Source organism: Falco peregrinus, chromosome 5 (assembly GCF_023634155.1).
Source record: "Falco peregrinus isolate bFalPer1 chromosome 5, bFalPer1.pri, whole genome shotgun sequence".
NCBI lineage: Eukaryota > Metazoa > Chordata > Aves > Falconiformes > Falconidae > Falco > Falco peregrinus.
In genome coordinates, this window is record NC_073725.1 from 70,331,896 (window position 1) to 70,342,132 (window position 10,237).

Consider the following 10,237-nt stretch of genomic DNA (forward strand, 5'->3'; position numbering starts at 1 on the left):
GCTTGGAGCTTGGCGTAGATGTTGGGAGAAGCTTGAAGGATGGCAAGCAAACTGGGGCTGGCTGGAAGTCTGTGGTCCCTCCGGAGGCGGGCAGCGTTGTCCCCGTCCCCAGCGCCGCACTGGGGGACAGGGACGGGTGTGCAATGGCAGCAGGTGGCACTGTCGGCTCAGGCATGGCCCGGCAGCTTCCCCGAAGTTGGGGACCCCCAGCTGCTGCTTCGCTCTTGGGGCTCTCGGCGCTTGCAGCTGCGATCCTGGTCTGGTGCGGATGCGATGCTGCGATGCCCTGCAAGGTGGGAAGGTCTCAGCAGCGAGGACAGGGCCAGTGCAGTGACCCCCCCTGTAGCCCACTACGGACACGCTGGGGCGGAGCTGATGTCCTGGCTGTACCCCAAGGGAAACTGAGGCCCAGAGGCTGAGACTTGCACTAAACCTTGCAGGAAGAGCGTGGCAGAGCTGGGCAGCGGTCCCTGTCCCCCTCCCCTGGACCAGCTGCCTCTGGACCCTGCCAGCTGAGGGTCAGCATCCTTGCCTTGGCCTTTCTGCCTCCCTCTGCACCAGGGAGCACCCCCCCGGGTTCCTTTGGGCTGCCAGCCACGGAGAGAGCTGCGAGTAGGAATGTCCTGCTGCTCCAAGCAGGAGCAGCTCTGTGGGATGCAGGACAGCAAGGGGGGGGGTGCCATTTTGGATGGAAGTGGGGTGGGAAGGCAGGGCTCATGCTTCCCCGCCTGCCAGGGCACGAGGAAAGAACCCCAGCCCTCAGGTTCTCGCCAAGCACGGCTCGGCGGGAGCAGAGGTGGGTGTGCAGTCAGTGGGCGCAGGCGATGCTGCGCCAGAGCTGGGTCATCGCAGGAATTCCCGGTGCCAGGCCGAATCCTGGTGCCAGTGGAGCCTCTGCAGTGACAAAACCTCTCGGTCCCAGCTGCTCCCCTCTCTGCAGAGAGCACGGCCCTTGGCAGAGCCCTGCCCATACTGTCTTCTAAAATAAAGCAACAGAAATAATTCCGGGCTGAGGAAGATGGGGGGGCCCTTTCACTTTATTTGATGTGGCCCAATTTCAGTGCCTGTGGATCTGTCTCCTGCTCTTGGCTAGTCTATCAGTCATTGTCCCCGCCTGAGAGGGTCACGTCTGGGCAGATCTCAGGGGAGGAACTGTCTGCATGTCTGAATGCAGCACAACCCCTGGCCCTAGCAACCATCCTGCCTCCGCACAGGCTTCCCCCAGCTCAGCCCCCGGCTGCTCCTCCGCATGCTCCGGGAAAATTAGATAAATGAGCCATCAAGGCAGTCGGACTGGCTTCTAATGGGACGGCGCAGGCTGGAACAAGTCCCTCTCTGTCCTGGTCCTGCGGGAATCGCTTCTTCCTTGCACTTTTCCACCCGTGTCTTGGGGACAGTGCTGCTGGAGCCAAATTCTTCCCAGCCCTGGGCTGGTTAATGGTGCTGCTCTGGTTTCCCCAGCTGTTGGCAAGAGGGGAATTCCCCTGTCATTTTTTTTGGCAAAAGGGCTTTTACTGCATCCACAGCTTGGGTGACTCGGGAGGGCTGTCCGGATTAGCCCTGTTAACACCAGGCAAAGGGCTGCCTTCTCGTCTCAGCCCTTAGCAAGAGGGAATTAAGACCATTACAAGGCTATCAAAAAGGATCAGAGCCCCTCTCCCTTTCTCTAAGCAGCCCAGACCTGCTAATCCTTTTTCATGCAGCCAGACTAGCACCCACCGTGCGGTGGGGAAGAGCTCGGCTGAGCTGGATGAGGGGCTGCGTACCCCGTGTGTCCCTCCCCTGCAGCCACCATTGGGCTGAGCACTGTGTTACCAGTCCAGGTGCGATCCCAGGGGGAGGAAGGGCCGGGAACAGGCACCAAGTCAGACTGCGATGGGGCAAACACCAGGTCTGCTCTCGAACGCAGTGAAGCCCGACGGCGGGGTCTGTGCAGGTGCTCAGCCCCTTCCCCTTGCTGCAGTTACAGGGGGCTTCGCTGCTCGCCCCCCTGCCCCAAGGCAGCCACCCTCGCACCATTGGACCCCCTGCCCTGCTCCAGGAGCTCCAGGGCCACAAAGCACAAAGTAGCTGCTTTTAGAGCAGCAAACTACTCTGGGGTACTTCTTTATTTCTGAAACAGCCAACAGCCAGGGCTGCTGAGCCTGAGGATTTCACACGAAGCAGAGGGATGACCCCAAGGAGCTCCATCCCAGCTGGCTGGAGCAGCGACCCTACAAAAACACCCTTGCCTGCAGCTGGTGGGGGCAAACGCTAGGCAAAGCAACCCCCGAATCTGTGCTGGAGAGCTGCGCCACCACTCCAACCCGGCCATGAGCTCTGCACCACGGAGGGGCGATCCCCACCGGGTCCCCTGCCCGGCACGGACTGCCTGGGCTAGCAGGAGCTGCCGCCCTCCAGGGAAACACGGCGGCCGGCAGCGTGGTGTCCCTGTGTCCTCAAAGGAAACACAGTGGCAGAGCGTCCCCGTGTCAGCTCAGAGCAGGCAGCACCGAACCCGGCCATGGCACTTCAGCTCCTCCATCACTGTCCGGGGCCAGGAACGGGAGGAGGGGCTGGAGCGGCGGCAGGGTGAGAGCAGGCACGGTGGTGATGGGCAGCAGGAGCGGGTGATGCCCGCGCTGGCCCAGACACATAAAACCTATAATGCCAAGACCTGGAGGCAGAAATATCCCCACGTGCGTGTCCATGTGTGCCACCAGCACGTGCAAAGGGAGAAACCAGCCAAGGCAGGAGCAAAGGGACCAGCAGCCAGGGCACCAGCTGTGCCCCAAGGCACATCCCAGCTACCTCCCAGTCAGGAGGCTGCCAGGTACTGGTGGAAGTAGAGGCCGAAGAGGCTGGTGACAACCTGGCAGGCAGCCACCCACCAGGTGAGGAAGGCGAAGAGTCCACGGAAGAAGAGAGGGGTGAAGATGGCACCCAAGATGCTGGTGATCTGCTCCACCGCAGCACGCACGTCCTCCCTGTCCTCGCCGCTGGGACGTGGCGGTGCTGCGGTCGCTGCCGGAGGGAGGGGAAGGGGGTCTGGGTACAGCCCCCACGAGTGGTGCCCTGTGTGACAGAGGGGACAGGTCCGTGGGGGGCCGGTCCCCGTGCTGCAGCCTCATCCCTGTGCTACAGCTGTGCTGGTGGCAGAGTCCCAGCATTGCTGCGTGCATTCAGGTCGTGCCAACTGCAAACTGTGTCTTGAGAGCCTGGGGACGCCTTGGATACTGATGGCTTGACGATGACTTGCCGGTCTCATCCTGCCCCTCCTGAGCCCCCCTGTTCCCCCCGCCGCCTCCTTACCCAGCGTCTTGAGGAGCAGCGTGCAGTGGAGGGTGAGGATGATGGGCCCCAGGTACTGCAGGCTGACCACGGAGACGTAGCAGTAAATCCTCGTGATCTGTGGGCAGTGGGGATCAGCAGGAGGCCGGCGGCCGTGCCCGCACCCCCGCTCCTATCCCAGCTCTCACATCCGGACCTTGCGCTGGATCTCCAGGATGGTGATGCGCCCAGCTTCCTTCCTCATCTGCTCCACCCAGCGCTCGGCCAGGCCCAGGTATGCCTGGAGGTGATGGCGAGTGACAGCCAGGCGCAGCAGGCAGAGGCCGACAATGGTCCAGAGGCGCGCGGTGTTGTAGGCAGAGTCTGACATGCTGGGGCAAGAGGAGGGGGCTGTCAGGGAGATCTCAGGGTCCAGAACTCCCCTGTACCCCAGAAGGTAACTGATGGAACAGGGTGTGGTGGTGGTGGTGAGGATGGGGGTGCTACTGGTGGTGGAGGAGGTGGACTGGTGTGCCCATGCCTCAGTTTCCCCTCAGGGCAAGGATGCCAGGGCACAGAGTCAGACCCGCTGCCAGTGCCCCACTTACATCTGCACCGTCTGCTTGCCCATGGGCGCGTGGAGCAGGAATTCCCGTGAGATGGGCTTGATCCACATCACCACCACGAGGACAGGCGCCAGGAAACTCACGTGGAGCAAGACCCTGTGGCAGAGCCATCAGAGACCCCCACGCAGCCTGGTGCCCCCCCTGGGCAGGGACCGATCCTCACCTATGCCCCCTTCACCCTCTCCCATCACCAAACCTCCTCGCTGCCCTGCAGCTGCAGAGCCAGGGGGTCCCAGCCCCAAGACACCTGCACCGACCCCCCCGCCTCCTTCCCCACCCATAGATTTCACCCAACTGGGTCAGGGGCTTGTCGGCTGCCATCCGGAGAGCATCAAGGTGTGTCTGGGCCAGGCGCAGCCCCGGGAAGGTCAGGCAGGCACCCAGGAAGGAGCACAGGGCCACCAGCCCCAGCTTGAAAGCCAGCTTGGCGAGGGGCAGCCTGTGGAGAGAGAAGGTAGCACAGAGGGAACATGGGCTGGCCCCATCCCTGGTGGTCCCCGGAGGGGTTCCCCACCCAGACCTCCAAAAAACCTCCCCAAAACCTCCATTTTCCTCCCTGCCCAGTCATCAACTCACGTCCACTCCCAGCCCCGCTGCTTCAGGATGCTCTCCAGGTTGCTAGTGACACTGGCCAGCCCTGTGGGGAGCGACCCCACCCATCAGTGGGGTGCACACAGCCCTCAGGGACCCCCTGCCCACCCACCTCTCCCCATGCCCCCTCACCCACCGGGCTCGAGGCCGAACTCCAGGTAGTCCTCGCGGATGACCAGGGCCACCATGGCGAGGAGGAGGAAGAAGAAGGCGAAGGTGAGGCAGACAGAGCGCTCACCTCCCTCCTCCGAGCGGAAGTAATGGCGCATCACCATGAAGAAAACCTTGCTGCGGGCGAGGGACGGCTGTCAAGGAAACCAGGGACTTCGGGGTGTCCCCCGACACTTGTGGGCCCCCCCTGCTCATTAGCACCTTGTAAAGCATCTGCATCATTAGGCCACCGCCTCCTTCTCTGGGGGGAAGGCTCTCATCAGGCACCTTTACAGCTCATCAGCGAGTGGCTTATAAATCCGTAAATTTAAGATTTCCACCACAGCTGGGTTTTAATGGGGAAAAACAAAGGATGGCGGGTTCCTTCTCCGGCAGCCTGGACCTGGCGGGTTGTGGCAATTGCACCCGGCAGAAGGATACACGGAGAAGATGACTGTCAGCAGGCACCAGAGCACCCCGATGTTCGTCTCCTTCTGGGGGTCCGCCAGGCAGTAGTAGCCCTCGGTGAAGATGTACACGGCGGTGGAGTAGACGGCAAAATCCACAAACCACTGGTAGTCCAGGAAATAACGCAGCACTGGTGTGACAGAGGGACACGTCACCGTGCTATGGAGATGGACAGCGGGGGTCCTGGGCACAGCCAAGGGTCCTGAGTCCAGGGCAATGGTGGGTGCTGCGTGCGGAGGGAGCGGAGGGTGCACAGGGGTTACCGAGAGCATCCACGGCGGTGATGGGGCTGGTGTCCAGGCGGAGGTCGATGTCCCGGGGCACAGAGAGGGGCTTGTCATCCGTCACGCCATTCATCCTCCTGCAAGGGAAACCCAGGCTGGGGACGGTGGCCAACGAGCTACTTGTCCCCTGCGCCCCATGGTGCCAACAGCCCTGCGCACGGCCCCAACTGTCAGTGCCTCACATCCCCAGAGGCGACCCACAGCACTCTGCCATGACTTCCATTATCACCAAACCAAGATATTGATCATTTGAAGTCCCTCCTGCCCGCCAAAGCCGCGAGCTGAGCTGACCTGTCCCGCCGGGCCCTGGGGCGCTGCTTCCCTGCCAGGGCGCAGAGCTCCTCGTCCGAGGGGTGCTTGTAGCGGTGCAGGCTGGAAGGGAGCCGTCGGCTGTCAACGGTGCCGGGGGGTGTCCCCAAGGCCCCCCCGGGAACAAGCAGGGAGGGACGGGCCACGTACCTGCCGTTGCAGAGGAGCCAGCGAGCAAAGGAGCAGTGTGGGGCCATCTTCTGCATGACGCTGGCTGCCAGCAGGCTCAGCACCACCTGCACCCCCATCACCGCCTGCACCGGGGGCACCCGCAGGGGCTGACCCTCGCACCCCAGCTCCCAGAGCTGGGGGGAGCTGGGGACACCCCCCCAGCCTGCAACGCCGGGGCTTTCTGCTTCCCCCAGCCCCTGTCCCTGCTATGGGACAGCCTGGGGGTGCATCCCTGAGGCAGGCACCCTCCGGACATGTCCCCCCCCCCCCGGGTGTGCAATCCCTGGGACATGCTGGGCACGCACCCCCCGGCAGGCACCCACATGCATGCACCCTCCCCCAGTCGTGCAACCCCCCGGAACACCCCCGGGCATGCACCCCCCCGGGCATGCACCCTCTGGACTTGGACACCCCGGGACACTCCGGGCATGCACCCCAGAGCATGCACACACCCGCCGGGCTTGCACCCCCCTGGGCTTGCACCCCCCGGCACAGCCCGTGCATGCACCCCCCCGGGCTGACCCCCTCCCGGACAGCCTGGACACGCACACCCCAGGACAGCCCCCCCCGGGCAGGGACCCCCGGCCCGCGCTCACCATGCCGGGGTCAGTGCAAAGGCGGCCGCAGGAAGCCTGGCCGCCGCCACCGTCCCGTGCCGGCCAATCCGCCGCAGCTCTCCCTCTGATTGGCAGCTAAGCGACCAATGGAGAGGCGGAGTTGGGCGGGGGCGGGCCCTTGACGGCGCCCTGATTCCGCTGGCGCTGCCTCCTGGGAGCTGTGGTCCCGGCGCGCCCTGGGACGGCGTGTCCGAGTCCCGGCTGCGCACGGATGGGGGGGCGGATGATGTATCATATACATGGATGTGTATGCCTGAGCCTGGCTGGACCCCAGGTGCCCACCAGAGCCGCTCTGTCAATGCCCTCCTCAGCTGGACAGGGGAGAGAAAACACAGCAAAAGGCTCGTGGGCTGAGGTGAGGACAGGGACATCACTCGGCAGTTACCGTCACAGGCAAAACAGACTCGACTTGGGGACATCAGTTTAATTTATTACCGTTGAAATCAGAGTAGGGTAATGAGAAATAAATGCAAAACTTAAAAACACCTTCCCCCACCCCCCTGCTTCTTCCCAGGCACAACTTCACTCCCGATTTCTCTCCCTCCTCCCCACCAGCAGTGCAGGGGACAGGGAATGGGGCTGCGGTCAGTTCATCGCACATCTCTGCTGCTCCTTCCTCCGCAGGGACAGGGCTCCTCACCCTGTCCCTGCTCCAGCGTGGGGTCCCTCCCACGGGAGACTCCTCCACCAGCTTCTCCAACGTGAGGAGTCCTCCAGTGGGCAGTGGTTCTTCCTGAGCTGCTCCAGTGGGGGTCCCCGGGGGGTCCCCAGCCTGGGCTCCTCCCCACGGGGCCACAGGTCCTGCTGGGAGCTGCTGCAGCGTGGGCTGCCCACGGGTCACAGCCCCCTGCCCCGGCATGGGGTCCTGCCTGGGCTGTGGGGGGAAACTGCTCCCCGGTGGGCTCCATGGGCTGGGGGCACAGCCTGCCTCGCCGGGGGCTTCCCCTTGGGCTGCCGGGGAGCCTCTGCTCCGGTGCCTGGAGCCCCCCCAGCCCTCCTTCCTCACTGACCTGGGTGCCTGCAGAGCTGCTGCTCTCGCATATTCTCACTCCTCTCTTCTGCTGCAATTTGTTGCACGGGGGGGGTTTGCCCCTTTTCTTAAATCTGTTATCCCAGAGGTGCTACGACCATCACTGATGGGCTCAGCCTTGGCCAGTGGTGCATCCATCTGGAGCCAGCTGGCATTGGCTCCATTGGACATGGGGGCAGCTTCTGGCATCGTCTCACAGAAGCCACCCCTGTAGCCCCCTGCCACCAAACCCTTGCCACACAAACCCAGTACGAGCCCCTATGTACATAGGCACATGCATGTGGGTGTGCGTTTGCACCTGACAGGCCCCTTCAAGCTGAGGCTGTGCGATGCCCACCCCTGCACCCAGCCCCCGGGCACTGTACTTTGGGGACAAAGGAGGGCACAGGGGTTTGGGTGGCAGCAGCTCCATCCCTGTGGCCTCCCCATCCTCCTCCACCCTGGCCCGGGGCTGGCTAAGCTGGGACCTTCCCCTCCCTGTGCACTCCCTGGAGCGACGATGCCACAGGGCTGTAACCATCCCACATGCCGTGTCCTTTTGCCCATGTCTTCCTTGCAGGATAAATGGGATCCTCTCCTGCATTTCTCCCCCTGTTGCTGCCCGGCTGCATCTCCCTGTGAGCACCAGAGGAGCTGAAGCTGGATGAGGCCAGGGCAGAGCCCACCGGGTGCAGCATGTCCAAGGTGACGGTGGATGGTGGATAAGGGGCTTCGGTGCCCACCACGGTGCCAGCACCTGCGTCATGGTGGGGGTCTGCAGGCTTCGCAGCTGAGCTCAGAGATATTTAGGCTGTGCCAGCCCTGTCCTGCAAGGAGCACCCACTCACCCTGACTGGGGGCTCTGCCGGGTGCTGGTGGGTGTCCTGGTCCAGGCAGGGTGCTGGTGGCCCCGAGGGGTTGCCATGGATATCGATCTCCCAGGTGACGGGATGCACTTCCCGCTAGATGTCGCTTCGGCCTGTGCCCCGAGCATCCCCCGCGGGTTGGGGTACACAGGCTTGGGGTGCCACATCCTCCCCCCATCCCCAGGCACCCCTGGAGCGGCCTGGGCATGCAGCCCCCTGTGCCCCCTGTACCAGCCTCAGCCAGGAGCTGAGCAGCCCCTCCACCACCAGCAGGGAGAACTCAGGGGCTGGGATGCCAAAAAGTCCCCCCAGTTCCCCCAAAGTGGCCCAATTCTGGCTGCCAGGTGCCCACAGCTGAGCCAAGCCAGGGTTGGAGGGAGAAACCTGCTCCATCACCTTTGCTGGCTGGGCATACCTCATGACCTGCCCCCCACCACCCCAAACCCCCAGGGCCCCCCAGCCATTGCACTGGGGTACAGCACTGGCCACAGGGGCTGCACAAACTGGTAGCTGTGCCTCTCTGGAACAAATACTGGGCCCCAGGATCCTCGCAGCCCCCACAGCGTCAGCTTTCAGCTCCACCGAGACACAAAAAAAAAGGAGGGAAAGGTGGAAGATGGATGCTTGGAGCACCCCCAGCCCGGCTGCCCTCCCCCAGGACACAAAAGCCCCTTTGAGGACTGATTTTACACCGCTCCTGCCGGGATGCTCGAATTAGCATCAGCAAAGGGAGCTGCCGCGACGGGTGGTTGGCGATGCTCCTGTAAAGTCATCAAATTAACGGGGTCCCCGGTCCCGTGCCCGGTGAGGGGGTGCCAGGCCCAGCATGGTCCCCATAAACACTGGGGGACGTTTCCTCGGTGCTGGGGCTTGGCAGCCACAGGGCACCCACCGAGCTGGAACCCATCCCATCCCGTGCTGCCGCCGGTCCCGCAGCTGGGAGACCCCATGGGCACCGCAGCCGGGGGGCGAGCTGGGGGACCCGCCACCTCTGGGCGATGCTGGGGGCAGCTGGCATGCCAGGAGCCGCTCGGTGCCCATTCCTCCCCCAGAAGTTTCCCATTTTGCACAAAGGCGGCGGCGGGCGGCGGCGGGCATTGTCCGGGCTGCATCGCATTACCCAGGGCTCCCGGAGAAATCACTTGTATTTCACGCTCCATTGAGCAGCTGCCTGTATATATTTTCTGTGTTGCACTTTTAGCATGACAAAAGGAGAGGGCCTGTGAACTCCTTGCTCTTCAGACCTCTCCGACATGTCCCCTGAGCGGAGCCCCCCTCGGTTAGCATAACAAACTGCCACGCTCCCTCCAACGTGCTCCGGCTCCCTCCCAGGCCCTTTCCCCCCGGGTAATTTAATGTATAGCTCAATATTTGGGCGTCTGGGTCGCTGGCAGCGGCGGGCGAGCGCGTGCGGGGGGAGCTGGGAGGCAGGGGTGTCGGCAAGGGCATCCTTCCGCGCATCCTCAGGGAAGCCAGCCTGGCCCCACGACACCTACAGCGTGCGTAACTGGTCACCAGCAACACCAGCGGGACCTCACAGCGCTCCCTGGGGAGAGGGCTGAGCCCCACTGGACCCAGCACTGGCTCCCTGGCTCGGGCATCCCGATGCCAAGTGAGCAACCAGAGTCCCCAGCCTGTGCCGTGGCGCTGTCACTGTCCCCTCTCTGTCTGCTGCTGGCGCTGCAGATCTCCAGGCTCTATTTTTGCCTTGAAATTTGATTTAAAAGACAGAAAAATGGGGGCTGCGGGGCTGGAGTGAGTCTGGGGACCAGACCCGCAGCACTGGAGCAACCAGTCAGTGTGCTGGGAGCTGGTGGTGTTGGCTTGGTGTTTGTCCCTCCCGTCTCCCCCTTTCCCCAACCTGTCCCACTTGTCCCCTGCCAGGGCCACCCGTGGG

General features: G+C 63.4%; 1 protein-coding gene across 1 annotated transcript; it reads right to left on the reverse strand.

The window, feature by feature from the left end:
- Nucleotides 1-2,093: 2,093 nt before the first annotated feature.
- TMEM161A (transmembrane protein 161A) lies at nucleotides 2,094-8,507 on the reverse strand. Its single transcript, XM_055805176.1, has 12 exons — nucleotides 8,323-8,507; nucleotides 6,445-6,540; nucleotides 5,660-5,827; nucleotides 5,348-5,445; nucleotides 5,058-5,214; nucleotides 4,603-4,754; nucleotides 4,452-4,512; nucleotides 4,171-4,314; nucleotides 3,858-3,971; nucleotides 3,467-3,641; nucleotides 3,292-3,388; nucleotides 2,094-3,054 (listed from the first exon to the last, which is right to left on the reverse strand). Exons 1-12 carry the CDS (start codon nucleotides 8,505-8,507, stop codon nucleotides 2,798-2,800), a joined length of 1,704 nt encoding a protein of 567 aa, XP_055661151.1. The 3' UTR covers nucleotides 2,094-2,797.
- Between the last annotated feature and the right edge of the window lie 1,730 nt (nucleotides 8,508-10,237).

Coding starts and splice junctions, on each gene's coding strand:
- TMEM161A (XM_055805176.1), bottom strand. CDS start 8,507: ATGTGGCACCCCAAGCCTGTGTACCCCAACCCGCGGGGGATGCTCGGG. Junction 5,446..5,659: donor CCCAGGGCCCGGCGGGACAG/GTCAGCTCAGCT, acceptor TTTCCCTTGCAG/GAGGATGAATGGCGTGACGG. Junction 3,055..3,291: donor GCTGCTCCTCAAGACGCTGG/GTAAGGAGGCGG, acceptor TCTGTCACACAG/GGCACCACTCGTGGGGGCTG.